The sequence below is a fragment of the Lycium ferocissimum genome, unplaced genomic scaffold (assembly GCF_029784015.1).
Source record: "Lycium ferocissimum isolate CSIRO_LF1 unplaced genomic scaffold, AGI_CSIRO_Lferr_CH_V1 ctg285, whole genome shotgun sequence".
Classification (NCBI taxonomy): Eukaryota; Viridiplantae; Streptophyta; class Magnoliopsida; order Solanales; family Solanaceae; genus Lycium; species Lycium ferocissimum.
Genome location: NW_026724299.1, coordinates 568853 through 586966, shown reverse-complemented (window position 1 = coordinate 586966; position 18114 = coordinate 568853). Strand labels below are relative to the sequence as shown.

General features: G+C 33.7%; 4 protein-coding genes across 4 annotated transcripts; 2 read left to right on the top strand and 2 right to left on the bottom strand.

Moving 5' to 3' along the window:
• Positions 1 to 488: 488 nt before the first annotated feature.
• LOC132043808 (putative F-box protein At3g25750) lies at positions 489 to 1601 on the bottom strand. Its single transcript, XM_059434271.1, has one exon. The coding sequence runs from the start codon at positions 1599 to 1601 to the stop codon at positions 489 to 491; it is 1113 nt and encodes a 370-aa protein (XP_059290254.1).
• Positions 1602 to 4382: 2781 nt separating this feature from the next.
• LOC132043807 (putative F-box/kelch-repeat protein At5g24040) lies at positions 4383 to 4895 on the bottom strand. The gene has a single exon (XM_059434270.1). The coding sequence runs from the start codon at positions 4893 to 4895 to the stop codon at positions 4383 to 4385; it is 513 nt and encodes a 170-aa protein (XP_059290253.1).
• A 2658-nt stretch (positions 4896 to 7553) lies between these two features.
• LOC132043789 (uncharacterized protein At4g22758-like) lies at positions 7554 to 12508 on the top strand. Its single transcript, XM_059434258.1, has 3 exons — positions 7554 to 8024; positions 9280 to 9487; positions 12045 to 12508. Exons 1-3 carry the CDS (start codon positions 7701 to 7703, stop codon positions 12272 to 12274), a joined length of 762 nt encoding a protein of 253 aa, XP_059290241.1. The 5' UTR covers positions 7554 to 7700; the 3' UTR covers positions 12275 to 12508.
• A 1957-nt stretch (positions 12509 to 14465) lies between these two features.
• LOC132043766 (uncharacterized) lies at positions 14466 to 16948 on the top strand. The gene is made up of 2 exons (XM_059434238.1): positions 14466 to 14859; positions 16490 to 16948. The coding sequence occupies exons 1-2, from the start codon at positions 14502 to 14504 to the stop codon at positions 16636 to 16638; spliced, it is 507 nt and encodes a 168-aa protein (XP_059290221.1). The 5' UTR covers positions 14466 to 14501; the 3' UTR covers positions 16639 to 16948.
• The last annotated feature ends 1166 nt before the right edge of the window (positions 16949 to 18114 follow it).

Here is an 18114-nt window from a genome sequence, read left to right as displayed (position 1 = left end):
ATGATCGGTTGCAGCAGATAAACCGCATCAAGTTATCTATAATCTTCTAGAGGATATTATTGGTAACTCTAATGTTGATACTGAGACTTTGCACCTAAGGTCTCATTATTGAAAACTCGAGCAATTCAAGTTATGATTCACTATGGCATTATAGATGAAAGACAACAAACAACTAACATTATGTGCTGAACAAAAAAAAAAAAAAAAAAAAACAGACAGGAATATCAAATTAAAGAGGTGTATTTGTATACTGAATATCATAGGCCTAAATCGTTCAGAGAAAGTATGATTGAAATTTATTTAAAAAGGGTTGAAACTCTAAAATTAATATCCATCAGACGAGATTACAATAAACGAAAACAAGTAATTCCTAAACTTTATCTTGATAAGACAGAAAACAATAAACGGCCAAAACTAAAAGGGCAAGAGCTTCTTTAAATCAAGAATGTCATGGAGGTCAGTGCAACTCTGCAATCACCCTTTTGATATCAGAATGATGGGATTACCCAAGTTGGCGGGCAAATAGAATTAAGGGAAATGCCAGGATAAAAAGGTTGAATTGTTCCATGTTCAAGACTGTAAGCACCCATATCTCTGCCATCCCCTCCTTCAATTTTGAAAAATTTCCAATTATCAGTATAATAAATGTGATTAGGCTTCACTTCTATAGACTTAGAAGAGTCGATGGAAATTGATCCGTTACACCCCAAAAAAATTGCTCTATCTTCCAAGCTTTTAATCTCTTTTAATTCACCTTTGGTTTCATCTATTTCCCAGACTCGAAATTTAGATGTCTTGCGGCCACCATTAGGTCCGTCTAGTTTCTCACATTCAGAAAATTGTGTAAGAAATAATGGTGCACCTGATACTTCAACTAGACAGAACTCTATTCCACGCGTCCAAGATACATAATCGTCTATCTTAACAACCAAACGGGGTTCTACAACTGGCTGAGGATTGCTAGGCCCCGCAACGTCAATAGCCCAGACTCCACCAATGTGAGCGACAATATAAAACTGCCCATTGAAGTAATGAATATCGGTGAATCCACCGGCTCTTTTCAACCAAATTGTGGTCCAGCAAAGGTCTCCAGGTCGCCAAAAAGCCAAACGACTTCCAGTTATATCATAATTAATCATCAGAACATAGTCGGATGTTACTGAAGGGTTAGCAGATAACACAGCTAAGTCGATGATCACATAGTCATGTCCTGGCCCCCAATCATTCAATCCAGTATGTGGAGGAAGCTGGATTTGGGCGCGTGAGAAAGGGTGCAATAATGTCATCTCTCCAATACCTGTATAATTCACGGTGCAAAGCCATCCATGCGTTGAAAAACACACTCGCCCTCTTGCTTCTGGGAGAAAGACTCGCGAAATTTTCTTCTTGGAAAGAGAATAAAATTCCCGATAATCGTCGTCTTTATCAGCAGCCAGCATAAGCAATGGAAGTTGGGGCGATGAGGCATCAAAATTTTCTTTAGTAGCAGCAGTTTGCCATGATTTACAAACAGCACCAAGTACAACGAAATCCTCCATCACCGACACACGCTTTGCTATCGTAACAAGTAGATCGTATGGAAGTTCGGACCAATTCACCATAGTGAAAAGGTGCAAAAGAGAATAAGAAATTTACTTTTGGGTTTTGCCTGCCATGACGTTTGTGATTGTAGGCGTGCAGTTATATACTGCCAGTTTGGACAATAATTTGGAGAAAAAATTAATAATGTTTAATACTAACAGGCTTTTTCCATCTTTGTCAGACCCAATTCGAGTAGATTTTGGACTACAGTCGTGGTCAGAAAACGTGTAAAATAATTTTGGTGAATTTCCATATTAGTTTCATCAAATATGGAAAAGATGTAATGCATTGCATTAGTCATAATGTACTATGCTGCAGAGTCCCGCTTTATGTTTTCAATCATGCAACTAAAATTTGATAAGGTTTGAATTTATAACTTCAAGATTATATGTTTTAGAGTCTCTCAAAGAGAGAGGTTACAGGTTCAATCACATCCAGAAAGAAAGGAAACAATAATTCTTCGTTCTGCAATTACATAAAAGCTGTGTTTTATACGTACAGGTTAATTTATAACTTCGACAAAGTTCATTACATGGAAATCTTCTGCGTTTTCCGACCATATTCGAGTGCTCTTAACTTATATTTTAAATCTGCAAATAATCAACTCATACACTAATTTATTAGAAATACGCATGAAGCACCAGATAATTAGTTACAACACATCCATTACGCAAAGGATAGCAGTGAATAAACCACATACTTTGTTCTTATCGGTCTAATAACATCCACTTCTTGAATCCCCGGGAGAACTGGAGAAGAAAACAAATAAGCGACGAAGCTGCATATATATATATTCTTGAACCTATTTAGTTCGAATGCCACAATAGCAGTGCGATAAAATATACTGATAGGTTGCTACAGAAGAATAAACATTTAGGAAAAGTTCGACTTTATTTTGTTTGTTTGTCTGTCATGTATTTTGTCTACTACAAACCAGCATAACACCATGAGGATCAGTAAGGAACGATCTGTAAGATTGTTTAGTACATTAATGCTACTACATTCTGGCATGACCGGATGAACTACAACTGACCCATATTTTTCCCCTTAAAATGGATACAAAGTTACAAACTCAAACCATTTGATTCCTATGCATACTTTCCCCTTATAGCACTTCAACAATAAGAATCTCATCACAAATCACAAATTGACACTAACAAGAGCTCTAGAATTCTACCTCCTAGGGATCACCCACGCCCCTAAATGTACTAGGACCCCTATCTGGCTTAGATGGCAACCCCCCCCCCCCCCCCCCCCACCCCAAACCCCAATCCAAATACTTTCAAACTGAATATCAATGGTGCGGCATCGCCCAGCTCAGGTAAAGTCGGCATTGGTGGAGTTGGCGACTTGGCTACCTGCGAACACTAAGCACAATATCCAGTACTGGCCCTGACCTGTGGGCACTACTGCAGGGGCTACAGCTTGCTCTCGCCCATAACTTACAACCACTAGTCATAGAAACAGATGCGCAAGAGTTCTCCATCTTTTGCAATCTACTAACCTAACTGGCTCCAATATTTTGCACGACTACAGGTAGTTACTCCAACAGCTGAATAGTCCGTCGATAAGCCAAATGAAGTGTCAAAGTTAGGATGCAGCTCCAATTTTTTGATAAAGTCGTCGTTTTGATAAAATACCCTTTTACTCTTGCAACATCAGTCAAGGATCAGGAAGGACAATACCAACACAGAATCATATCATCCACAGTGACTATAGCTGCGGATTCACCGCACTTTTTGTACTCACCCCTTTGCTGTAACGATCCATAGGATCAAACTGTACCACCGGTCCCCCATCACTCTACTAATGTTTAGTTAATGTAGGCTTCATCTTTCATGACCAAAAACAAATTTGAATTTCATGTGGCTAGAAAGTTGGTGGATAAAAGAAAAGTAGATACTATTAACATTAATTTTTTCACATGCTCTGCAACCAGGAAATCCCAAAATAGAGTTGCAGAAATAAAGGAATTACATTGACTACAACTAGCTGTGGATGAGTACTTTTTATTTTTAGGAGTTTCTAGGCTGTAAGTTCTTTACTCTACTTGCCATAAAGATTCATGGCCCTTTCCACTCAACATGAAAACTTTCACAATGAATAACAATTCCAAAGTAGATACAGTCTACTGAGCTATACTTTGTGTATTACCAAGTGCAAACCATCTTAGAAGGGCTGAAAATTTACAAATTTACTATTTAGCCTCCAAAATGATAAATTTGCACCTAAGTTCTCATCACATACTGAGAATTCAAGAATGATTCACTGTTCCATTAGAGATGAAACACAACAAACAACTAATTTGCATTGAGAGGAAGTATTCGCAGCGGTGTGTTTGCATATTTAATATCGAAGACCTAAATCATTCAGAGTAAGCATGATAAAAATTTACTTAAAGAATGTTGAAATTCAAACATAAACATCCAGACGAGATTACAATCAAAGAGAACAAATAATTCCTAAACTTTATCTTAATATAACGGAAAATATAAACAAATCTCTAATTAACTACTCATTAATTTCACTCATAATTCAAATCTAATTCCCCAAAAAAAGCTAAAACTAAAAGGCAAGAGATAAATAATATCATGGAGGTAAGTGCAAATGTGCAATCCCCTTTCGATATCAGAATGATGGAATAACCCATGTTGGCGGGCAAATAGGACTAACAGAAGTGCAAAAAAATAAAAAAGTAGCCGGATTAAATTTTTCAGTTTTTTGATTGAATTTGTCCATCTTCAAGATTTTAATTTAAATTGGAATAGATTTTGTTTCCATAAATATAAGATTTTCGCTTTTCAGCTATCCATATCTCTGTCATCTCCTCCTTTCCAATTATCAGTAATATAGATGTGATTAGCCTTCACTCCTATAGACTTCGAAGAGTCGATGGAAATTGATCCATTGCCCCCCAAAAAATTTGCTCTATCTCCCAAGCTTTTAATCTCTTTTGCTTTACTTTTGATAAGATCTAGTTCCCATGTTCGAAACTCGTAGATCTTATAATCAATGGATCCACCTAGTCTCTGACATTTAGAAAATTGTGCAACAAGTAATAGTGCACCTGATACTTCAACTAGATAGAGTTGCTTTCTATGCGGCCAACATGCACCATTAATGTTCTTCTGAACAAGCAATTCAGGTTCTACAACTGGCTCTGCAACATCAATAACCCAAACTCCAACAGAAGTGATCATATAAAACTGTCCTTTAAAGTAGTAGATATTCCAAAATTCACCACAACCTTCAATATCAATTTGGGTCCAACAAAGATCACCAGGTCGCCAAAAAGCCAAATAACTTTTATGCATACTATACAAAATCATCATAACATAGTCCGATGTAACGAAGGATTACCCGATAACACAACTTTGTCGATAGACACATAGTGATTTTCATGTGTTGGTTCCCAAACTCTCAAGCTTGTATGTGGAGGAAGCGCGATTTGGGAATGTGAGAAAGGGTGCAACAATGTCATCTCTCCGATACCTGTAAATTAGGGGTGGCAAAATCAGTCCAGGAAAGAATGACCCGCCCAAATTTGGACCGATCATTGACCCATCCAATTATTACCTCAGCCCAACCTATTTCAGCTCATAAAAAGTTGGCTGATATGCAGCTCAACGAAATCTTCTCAAAATACTTTCAAAAACACAAATTCTTTTTGATAGGTTAGATATAGCCATAATAAAGAAATATGTACTCCCCCAATTTATGTGACACTTTTTGCTTTTCAAGAGTCAATTTGACTAAACTTTAAAGCTAAATTGGATTAGATTAACTCAATATTTTTTAATATTAAACTTTATATATTTAAAAACTACATGAAACGTACTATAAGTTGCGCTCATATCAATTTGGTGGAAAAATTGCAATTTGAATCTCGAAAAGCGAAAAGTGACACATAAATTGGGACAGAAAGGGAGTACTAAAAACTATAAAATACATATCTATACATAAAGTGGACCAATAAAAAAAGCTTATTGAAGAATAGTATTACTCTAGAAAGATTAAAGTATGGAGATAAAAAAATAGATCGTGGAAGTGGGTTGAAGTCGCATATCTTAGCTTGATGGCTTGATGAGGATTCAAGAGAATCTGTCTTGAGCAATTGATGTAAAAAAACATTAAACTTGTCACAACTAATTATAAAATAATGATCATAATCGATCTCTTTGAATAACTAAAACTTAACAATTTCCTCTCACCTATTAGTATGAAAAAGAATCTACAATAATGAAGCTGGATAAATACAACTCATTCCAGAAAAATTAAAATATTAAAATAGAAAATAAACTTTAGAAGTAAGTTGAAGCCACATACCTTTGTCATTTTTTTGAATAATTCGTAACCCAATGCTTCATCAACTAAACATCAATAGAAAAAATTGGAACAATCAAACACTGTTGGTTTCACGGTAAGTAATATAAAATGGATTATCTCTATAAATTGGAATTTCACTAATAACTAAAGTGTCATATTTGTTAAAACACACAACATCAAGAAAAAAGGACATGGAGATCAATATTATTAAAACATGAATATAAAAAAGATAGATCGTGGGAAGTGGGTTGAAGTCACATACGTTAGCTTGATGGCTTGATATTCAAGAGAATTTGTTTTGAGCAATTGATGTGAAACAAAAACATTGAACCTGTCACAATTAATTATAAAATAATGATCATAATCGATCTCTTTGAATAATTGAAACTTAACAATTCCGTCTCACCTATTTGTATGAAAAAGATTTTGCAATAATGAAGCTGGACAAATACAACTCATTACGGAAAGATTAAAGTATGAAAATAGAATTTAAAATATAAAAATAGAAAATAAACTTTAAAAGTAGGTTGAAGTCACATATCTTTTCCATTTTTGAATAATTTGAAATCCAATACATCAACATAATAAGTTGGGACATTCAAACACTGTTGGTTTTTACGATAAATAATACTAAACATATTATCTCTATAATTTGGAATTTCACAAATAAAATACATCAACATAATAAGTTGGGACAATAAAAAATTGTTGGTTTCACGGTAAATAATACAAAACAAATTTTCTCTATAATTTGGAATTTCACAAATAAAGAAAGTGTCATATTTTTTTAAAACACACAACATCAAGAAAATAGGATATGGACCAATATTATATTATGCTTACGGAATATATTTAAGTTAAAGAAAAATAAAAGTAACAAATTTACCTATACGAACTTAAGCAATGTAATTGTGTTCGTCATTGATCTTTTATGCTCCATCATAGTAATCCAGTCTTCTGCATCCCATACAGACTATCATCAGTTGGCTTGAATACTTTCGTTATTCATTGTTAACAATCTGTACAAAAATAAAATTAATGGTAAATGACAATTTTATCTATTGTAGAATCTTTTAATGAGGGGCAAAAAGTTCAATCAACATTTCTAAGATCCTTCGTGCTTTATATATAGTAGAGACTAGGAACAATTATTAATAATACTATTATTTCCTTTTTAATTTTTACATGAAGAAACAAGTATGATTTTGTTCTGGAAAAAAAAAAGATAAAGGAGACTATATGCCGCGATGAAGAAACAAATTTTGATTGGCTATTGTCTTTTCCACCACCATTAGCCACCGACCCATCGTCATGTATTGTCAATTACCACAAACAATCACCGTCATATATCCTCATCTAGATTTTTTTTTTCTTTTAAATGTTTTATTAATATAGTGTTAAACATTAAATAGTAATTTATTGACTTTTATGTTTAATTAGTTTTCAGTAAAGTAAAAATTTATGAATATGGATGTTGAAAAAGCTAAAGGTCTTAATTATTTAATATTCATATTTTATTACAACGCTTTTAATATTCATATATGCATAAAAAAACAATTTGAAATAAATATTCCGTACGACCATTCGGTGGTTAAATAGTAACCACCTTAAAATCCTAGGCAACTACCTCTATTTCCAACGCAACTTCCCTTTTTGGCATTTTCCATACCTTTCACTTTTGATTCTATTCATTCACTTAACCTAAATTTAATTTCCATACACTTATATATACGCACACTGCACAATTAATTAAAGTACACTCTAAATACCAGTTAATTAAATCAAGTATATATATGTCTGAAAACAATATCCGGTCTAGATTTCCGGTAACCCGGAGAACTAGGAGCAGAGTACTAAAACCATCGTTGTCTGGTCATAGGAGGTATAGGCCTGTGCCAGTGAATCGCCGGTTGTCGAAGCAGCGTAAGGATAGTAATAAGAATCTAGAGAGATGTAAATCAGAACCTTGTATTTTGAAAATTGGATTAGTTGACGAAGATGATGATCGAAGGGATGTGACAACGCCCTCGTTGGAAATTCTTTTCAGGCCACAAACTTGTTCGGATATATTCGTGTCTCCTGATTATCTGATTTCTGGATCACCACAGAGTTTTCAGGTAATTTTTTGATCAATATTAGAATCTAGATCATTAATACAGTAGTACTAATTATTCAACAAATTTGATTGATTGATACGAGTTGATTTTCTGTTGCGGTAGATTATTGAAACAATAGCCAGTCCAATGGTTGCTTCAGCGGCAGCAATAGTTATCAAAAATTATGGTTGGGGTGGGGTGGGGGGGGGGGTTTGGTGGTGTGTTAGTCTGACGCTTGATTTCGAAATTTTGGTAAAGGCATTTTATTTGCTAGTTATTTCAAAGGACTGTTTGTTTGCTGTTCGTTGAAATTCCATTATTTGAGATATTTACGTGTTCGCTAGCTACATATAATATGTTTATGTTCATCCTATTTGAGTTTTGAGTCGATATGATAAAATGCTAATTTAGAAGTAATCTCTTTAATAAAACATTTTCTTAATTAATAATTATCCTACTAATTTTTATTTGGGTTGCATTTTCAAAGTACTTATTATTAGGAATGAGAAATATGAAAGTCTGCAGTTCAATAGTGGAGATATTTTACAATCATAGATAGAGGAAATTAGAAGAAAATGATCTTTTTTTATCTCTGATGTTTTTTTTTTTTTTTTTTTTTTTTTTTTTTTTTTGTAGATCTCTCAGGTGTAAAAAATTAAGATCTCTTGTAAAAAGGTCATAGAACTAAAATAAATTTGTAAAAGGCTAAAAAATAAGAGAGTTGCTAAATTATCACACCAATTTGACCCAAATTTGGCCACACTTATGGAAAAATCACCATAACCTCTATTTTACAATTTTAAATTAAGATAAACTTTGAGAAGAAAAGATAGAAATGACATTAAGTAAGTATAAATTATTAAATTTGACCTAAATAGTCATATGAATTTACTTCATTTGGGCCATTGTGGCCAAAATAGTGTGGCAAAAATTTCTTTCCTTTCACCTATAATTATGTTTGAAGTCAAAACTATAATAGAACTAAGGCTAATCATTTTTCTAAATATTGACACGACTTACAAAAAAAACCTGTGGAGTTGAATGCTTGAATGGTCATTCAACGTAATTGACCACCAAAGCTGCTCAACTTTATTGTGTTCCAAAAGTCATCCTACTTTGCCTAGTTAGCTTCTATAGTCATTCAATTTTTCTAAAAAATTTACAGCTACCATATGCTCCATTTGACTCGGATTCAACCTATCGATTGGAAGTGAGAGTGTTTAATTACTGGAGTACATTTCTTATGTCTAATATGGGTAAGAAATTTGGGTTTCAGGGTTACAAGAAGGATGCAAAAGTTGTGGTTGATGTAACAGTTGAAGGAAGTCCAGGGCCAGTCCGAACCATGGTCAAGTTGGGATCCAGTGTAGATGAAACTATAAGGCTTGTCGTGGACAAGTATAGTGAAGAAGGCCGCACTCCTCGTCTTGATAAAAATTCCGATTCATCTTTTCAATTGTACCAGTCTTACTTCAGTCTTCAAAGTAAGTCCTAACCTCAACTTTACTATATAGCTAAATTAATTCTGGAGATACAATGTGATAAGGGGTGTCAAACAAGTTGAGCTGAATTTGAGCTGGTCGAAATAGGATGAGTTAATAAATAGGTGTGCAAGATGAGCTCAAGAATGGTCATAGCCCAACCCGCGCAGATATTACTCAATGTTAATTTTTTGTTTGTCTCGTATTTATTAACTACAAAATAAAATTAATAAAACTTTTTTTTTCTTTATTAGGCTTTATATAACATATAAAATAAAGGATGTATTTTTTTTAAAATATTTTGATAAAAATTTTCATGGGTCGATTTGGACTACATATTTAGCTCAAATCAACTTAAATTTAAGATGAGCTGAATTAGTTGGTAAAAATGGTTGAGTTAATAACCCATCCAAACTTGAATAAATCGAGCGGATCATATTTTTTGTCACCCTTTGATGTGATATCACTCTAAAGATTGACATTTTTAACTTAAATAAATGTTTTTTTTTTTTTTTTTGTGATATTTAGAACTAATATTGAATGTATCTAATGTCGTGTTTAAATAATTTGGTGTGTAAGCCCTTTATTTGTTGAAAGGTCATTCTCTTGTGCTTGATGTAAGGCTGATGAAACTTAGAAAATTTATATCTGGATGACATAGTAATTAATCACATTATTTGGATTGGTTTGTGATATTGACTAATTAGTTAAAAGATAATGTTTGAATAATGTGGTTGTCAATTTGTCCTGCCTGTAAATGTCATGCTATATGTTAAAAAGTTTGATAATTAATAAGTAGCGTTAGCTATTTGTAAATTTCAGCTTGTGGTTTATCTTTTCCTTTCTAACGGAAGTATGTGTGAAAGGATTATATTTTTAATTCTATTGCTATAATAACTACACTTAAGTCCCAACAAGTTGGGATCTATTATATAAAGGCCAAACCCGTCGACAGACATCTGTGATCGTCCACTTCTTTCACTTGAACACCTCAAGTGACCTTTGTTCCATTTAGACACCTCAGATGGGCAACTGATGTTCCATTTAGGCACTTTTCGCTGAGTTGGAAAATTGTGTGACCTTCACACAAAACAGGCGCGTGAAGGGCTTAATTTTACGATTTTTATTTTATTTTTTATGTCTTCTTCTTCCTTCTCTTTCATTCCAACACTTCCTCCACCATAAACCATCAACTTGCCACCGCAACACCACCACCGATAAGTTTTCCGGCATAACTTGATAACAAATTGACAAACCCTTCCACGCAAATTAACAAATTGACACCACCATCGGTTGCAATTTTTTTTCAACGTGCAATATGTTCCTCGTCAAACCCACTCCAAAAATCATTCAAACAACTTTGATTCTCAACCAAACTCCTAAATGCTTCATGAACAAGTTCTTAATGCTCTTAAGAACAATATTTAGCGCACCTAATTGACTTAATTATTTTCTCTTTCCGAGCTTCTAAGCTCCTTCCATGGAGGTCACATTTTTTTTTTCTTTTAAAACACCTGACCTTTCCGACTGCAATTTTTTTCCCCGAATGTAGCATATCTCTATTGAAGAAGAAAGCTGAAGCTGCCATTGTTGAAGCTCAAAGCTTCCAATTTGAATTTTCGAGTTGCCTCAAACGGGCTCCATTTTGAGTGGGTGATATCTCAAAAGAACCGGAACGTCGAGAGGAGTTTGAAGTCGAAATTTGGTGCTGTTTGGTTGAGATTTGAGGAACTCGCTATTAACGTAACTTAAAGCTTCAAATTCGAAAATTGAATTTCCGAATTGGAGGACTGCAAAAAAAAAAAAAAAAATGAATTGGGGCTATAGATTAGTGCCAAATTTTGAATTATATGCTTCCAAAATGGATCAAAATCTAATGAAAACAAAAAAATAAAAATGGAGCCGTTAAAAAAAAAATGGTGCCCAGCAGCAGTAGAGGTGTAGAAAGGGGGAAGGAGGGGTGGGGTAGGTGGGGGAGGGTTTAGAAAAGTAAGTAATTTATTTATTTATTTTGGTGAAAAATAATTTTTTTTTCTTTTCTTTTTTCTTGCAATTGATTTTTAAATTATTATTTTACACCCAATTGCCACATGTCCTATTTTAATTAGTCACCATGCCATGTCACTCGCGAGTGTATGACACCCATTTTGCAATTTTAGCTGATTGCGAAAAAAGTGTCTAAATGGAACATCAGTTGCCCACCTGAGATGTCTAAATGGAACAAAAGTCACTTGAAGTGTTCAAGTGAAAAAACTGGACGACCAATGAAATTTGCCGCCAATGGTTTGGCCTTATATAAATTTTCACTTATCTTATAAAGTCAAAATACTCCTACAAAAGCAACAGGTTAAAAATTAACATACTAACAAGACAAACTTATTCTCAACAGTAGATATTGTGACATACTAGCTAATTATGCATTGATTCAAAGAAACTGTAAGTCTTTAACAATTTAGCACTCATTTTACTAATAATGTAAAAATATATACACAATAAGATCATTTACAAGTTACTATATGTAATATATGATGTTTTCCCACTTTTTATATTTTATTGATAGGCTTGAGCAACACAGATGTGATTGGAGATGTTGGAAGCAGAAGTTTTTATCTTCGAAAGAGTAATAGTCATGGAAGTAACCAAGAAATAACAACAGAGATTGCTCCAGTTAAGCCCAATTCCCATTCACTCATTGTTCTCGATGGATTCTTTGCTCGCAAGATAAATAAAATAATTAGAAGGACATGTAAGCTATGGAAAATCCTTGGTTGCATGCCATGTTCTGGATGATATAATATAACTAGTAATAGCGGTGACTCAAGAATTTTACATTAGTGTGGCTTGCACTTACTACTATTATTTGATAGAGTAGCATGAGTATTAGATTTGCTACTCAAGATATCATACTCTGTTCCGTGTAACTTTTATTCTCCTCAATAGTAATGGATTTATAAGATCCATTCATTTGTAAAGCAAAATGTTGTATAAATTTATTTCAAATCTTAAAAAGTGTTTAAATACAAAGTGTCATGGGAAGAGATAGACAATTCAACGTGTATGTGTATCGCGTGAAGTGTAAAATATTATGTATCACGTGAATATTGCTGCTATCAATCCTTAATCTAATAAGATCCCAATAATGTAATAGTCTCGGTACCACTATTAGTGATTTCAAAGGCGGGGACGTGAGGTAAAAAAGGGAACGTGAGGCGGAACATTTTACTTAGAATGGAGCGAGAAGTAAGCATTAAGGCATAGGGCGTAAAATCATTAAAGATGTTAATGCGAACTTTGTCCACTCGGCAAATGCTACTCCAACAATTTTTCCACTCCGATTCTTTTATTGCTTTTGGGTATATTTGAAAGAGACGAGAGAAATTACCTGTCCTCACATTAATAGAAATTATTTATCCTCAAGAACTTTGTCCACTTGGCAAATGCTACTCCAACAAATCTCCCCAATTTGACCCACAAAACATTTAAAATTTTGCAATTATGTGCCCTGATGTTAAGTAAATTTATTTATTTAATTTATGTCTTTTCTAGCTTGTCTTTTCTAGCTTGTCTATTCTACTCCACCTAAACCTTGGACAACTACATGACTAGCGTCACAGTTTTCGATACTTAAAAATTTAGATTAGATTATGTACCGCTATAGAATGTGATTTAAAGCTTTTGGGCATACTAGAAAGATACGAGAGAACTTATTTGTCCTCACATTTGTATAGCAAAGGAAGGTCAGTAAGATGTTAATGCAAAACGTGAACTAGCAATCGTTTAAGAGTTGAAGATCATTTCTTATTCTCTGCCAAAGCAATTTATAAAGCATAAGGAACCGCCTTCTTCCTCTTTTTTTATACAAAAATAAGCGGCCCACTCAGATAGATTAAGAAGACCAAAAAAAATTATGCAGAAGAAAGGTTTAGGAAATAAAACTTTTTCTGATGACGCTGGTAGTGTGGGTAGAATATTACTATAGCCATTACCCCCTCCGTCTCAATTTATGTGGTATTTTTTGAATTTCAAGAATCAAATCATTTTTTTATCGCTCTTTTAATGTCTTTTAAATATTTTGAATCGTTAATTATCATAACCTATTGTAATTTTTACGTAATTTTCTAATATATAAATTTTTATTTTTAAAAAGCTTAAAAATTCTATGTTCGAATTCACAATTAAAAAGTTTAGCTCTCAAAATTCCGAAGAATACCACATAAATTGGGACGTAGAAATTACTTGTGACAATAATGCAACACTACTACAGTCAAGAGGTTGCGAGAAGAGAGAAGTATTTGGACCAAAAATGAAAATTGTACCTTAAAAATGGAGTTAATGGTCAAAAGCACATCTAATTAAATTATCACTTTTTCTGAATTACATACATCAATTATCCCGTGTTCTCTTTACCCATCTAAACTATCAATCCCTTTGTATCAAAACAGATCAGCTCGATGCTGAGTTGGCCAAATATTTAAAATCAATCGACAACAGGCACAATGAGTTGGCCAACTCATCATTAATGTGTGTTTTAATACAAAAAAAGTGATAATTTAGATAGGTAAATTAACTGAAACAATATATAGATAGTTAAAGTATGAAACTTATAAAAAAATGTGGTAGTTTAAGTGTGTCTGTCACCGGTAACTCTAGAAAATGACAAAATCTTGTCGATGAGCTACTACTCTAATGTCTGTTCTCTCAACAGTTTGAAAAGTTTAGCCTAGCAAGTGATAATTTAGCAAAATCTGGGGAGACATAAAGTTGAGAGTAGCAGCAGCAGCTATTTCCTGGAAATTTCGCACGCCATCACCATAGTACACTAAAATGATTTCATATGGCCATTATATGCCAAAAATTTCATTATCACCAAACCCCTTCCATTTTCTTACGTAATATAACTATCCATCCAAGCACACAAAAGAAAAACATCTCTATTATTCCAGAACGTTAAAAAAATCCTCGTACTAATTGCTAGCTAGTTTATATAATTAACCCATCGCTTGCGGAAAAAAAAAAAATGACATCGTCACTATCTCCAAAAAACCGCCGTGCTACCACCGTGCTCGGTGTCAGAGCGTCACCTAGACTCGCGGTCGCGCATACAAATCCGCGTGTTATTGATGTTCCGGCTAGAAATATAACGACCGCAATATGTGCTGGTGAGAAGCAGCAGTACAAGTTAACGAAGTTGTTGGTGAATGTGAATATTCAGAATAGTTTGGGACCGGTGCATTTGGTGATGACGTCGGAGAAAAACGTTGGAGAATTGATAAAGGCGGCGATTGACATTTACGTGAAGGAGAAGAGGCGGCCATTGTTGACTAGTAGTGATCCACTGTGTTACCAGCTTCATTATTCTCAATTTAGTCTCGAGAGTAAGTTTCAACTATCCACTCATATTTAAGCGAATTTGACTTTTATATAATGACAGTACAGTGTAGAAAAGTTTTATTCTATCAACCTTTAGCAAGTGAAATTAATACTAGTAGGTAAGAAAAGTTCAAATTATATACGCTCTAGTGTACGTAATTTCTTACACTATCCGGTGTAATAGGTAAAATTGTTAAAGCTAGTTAATGATTGAAGCTAGCTAAGTTGGTGTGAATGAGAAATGGAGGGGAAAAAAAAAGAGACAATGGAAGGAAAATGAAGTTTCAAAGCAAAGTTCCTTTGAAAAGGAGCTTTGTACTGCATCACAGTGGTAGAAAGGGAAAGTTATGTCTTTATATTAGAAAACACTTCTTCTGCTCTTAAAGGGTTGAGAAGAGGGACTCCCATCGCTCGGCTCGGTTTCGGATTTGGATTTGGTCAAATGATTTGGTTAAATCATCTGATTGATTGATAATCTTTTTGAACCAAATTTATTTAAAATTCAATCTTCATTTTCTGAAATTATTGTTCTTATTTTTTTCGGAAAAGGCATGGCCTTTCCGAACAGCCACCAAGCCTATTCTGAACAAGTATGTTCGAGGCTATATAAACTGAGGCAATGCCTTATTTTCGACTACTGAAATTTTTCCTGCATTGCAAATTCTGCATACTTTTTCCAGAAATAAAAAACTATCGAGTCTTAGTGTGCTTCGTTCCCGAATTTGAGTTCGTCGAAGTCGTAGGCGTTTAGTACCGCCACTCTGCGCGCGGTATATCCATTTTATCCTGGGAGGAAATAATCCATAACCTCGGGTACAGTGAGGGGGTTAAATTCCTTAAGGACACACAGTGAATTCTGTGGTCTCGGATATTTCTTAATTTCTGCCATTTTTCCAACTTTACATAGTTTCTGTTTTCGTTTTCTACTTACTGGTTTTTCCAGTTTCTGGTTGTGGTTTTCTACAGTTCTGAACACGGAGGAACAACAAAAATATCTGATTTTTAAGATTGTAAATCCATATTTTAAGGAGTCGTACTTATAGATATCATTTGGGTGACCAGATAGTATAAGAAATTAATTACATTGACAGTATATATAACTTAAACTCAAAAAAAGAAAAATTGGATAATCAAGTTATTTATGTGAATTTATTAGCTTACCATGTATAAGTAAGTGATATATATATATATATATACTGATTAATCATGATTAAATAAGAGAAGTACTCTAGATGCAAACAAATGTTATGTATTCAGTGGTGGAGACAATATTTTCACTAAGGTGATTCAACATTTACTATATATACATAAAAAATTATTCAACCTTGTTATATTTTGCCGAAGGGGTTCCGATGAACCCCCTCCACTCACTTGACTCTGCCTCTACATGTATCTATTGGTTTGGTATAGGTAATGATTGTGGGTAAAACAGTTTAAAATAAGACGGTATGATTTACTTGAAAAAGTGGCATTAACTCAAAGCTAGTTTTTTTCCACAAGCTTTTGCTCCATAGATAATAATAAATCTAAGAAAATGAAGGGTGTGCATATAGTTGCGTGATATAATTAATGGCAATATTATTGAAACTCTTGATTAGCTGTCTGTGTGACTCATGTTGGAAAATTAATACGCAGGTTTGAAGACAGAGGAGAAATTGGTGAATTTGGGATGTCGAAGTTTCTTTCTTTGTCCAAAACCAAATACTTCATCATGTGCGGACAAAGCAATGGCAACAACAAGATCTCAACTTCCCTTAACAAAGCTCATGGATTTCGTTCTATAACTTTTTCATTTTTTTTTATGATCGAGAAACTTCTCTGGAGCAAGCCTTTGGGCCAACCGCAGCGGTCGAAATTTGGGGATGATGGATCTGCCCCTCTACCCTTTTGCACTTAAATATCAGAGTTAGTTCACTTGGTGCGGGCTCGAACCCTTGGCCAACTGCAGCCTACAACTAGTTCATTTTCTAAGTAGTAGCTTTTTTTTTTTAATCTTTTTTTATCTTTTTCATTTGAATGTGTCACTTGTCCGATTATTATCGAAATTGATGTGCTAAAATAATGATCATTGGTCTGTACCGCTGTCCGCCATGATATATATTGGCTTAATTTAACAACGTTTTTGTCATCAGGGCATTAACTACGAGTTAAAAAATTCCTTCAATTTTTAGATCACTTATCAAACATTTTCTTGATATAGTTACTTAGTTATGCCAAAAACAAATTTACAGTTACGTATGTTGAAAATCAAAACGTCTCACTATTTTATTTCATTTCGTTCAACAATTTTGACGGGCGAATTTCAGTTTAACTTACTTTTAACAATCTTTAATAATGTCACGTAAAAATTAGTTCAAATGGCCAGTTCTTAAACCGCTTGTTAATATTTGTAATCATTTGAAATGTAATACTCCCTCCGTCCCAATTTATGTAGCACTTTTCACTTTTCGAAAGTTAATTTGACTAAACTTTGAAGCTAAATTGGATTAGATTAACTCGATATTTTAACATTAAAATTTATATATTTGAAAATACATGAAAAGTACTATAAATTACAACTTTTCCCATATTAATTTGATGCAAAAAAAATGATGGTCAAAGTTCATACAGTTTAAATATCGGGAAGCGAAAAGTGCCACATAAATTGAGACAGAGGGAGTAACAAAATAATTATCTTTTAAGGCGAAAAATATATTTGGACAAAAGTAACTCTAGCTAAACATGGAAAAACTCCGATACCGCGCTGGAATTCGTAGCTTTGACAAATGAATGCCACCAGTAAAAATGTCACTGAAAAATAGCAAATTTTCAATTGAAAATAACATTTGGGCAGAAAAAAAAAACCTAGCTAAGACACAAAACATCTCTAGCACCAGCCTTGATAGTACATGATATTCCAAGACAGTTAATGGACGGGGCAAGTGCACAAATAGCTGATTTTGGGATCTTCATTTGGATTAACACTCAAAGTTTATATATTTTTGTACGTTCAGTCATTTTAGAAATAACTTCTAACATATGCAATCGAAGTTGCAAAAATTTACATCCTAAGTTTTGCTTGAAGTTTAGCATATTATTGTTTGTGCGATCAAACTTTCAACATATGCATATAAAGTATAGTTTGCCAAGACCAACTTCAAACACGTTTGTCTGAAATTTTAGACGTGTGTTTAAAATTAGGAGTAATTTCTCTGAAGTTTGAACTATCAATTTTCATCTCTGCCAATATTTTCAAGTTTTTCCAACAACATCCATTTGAT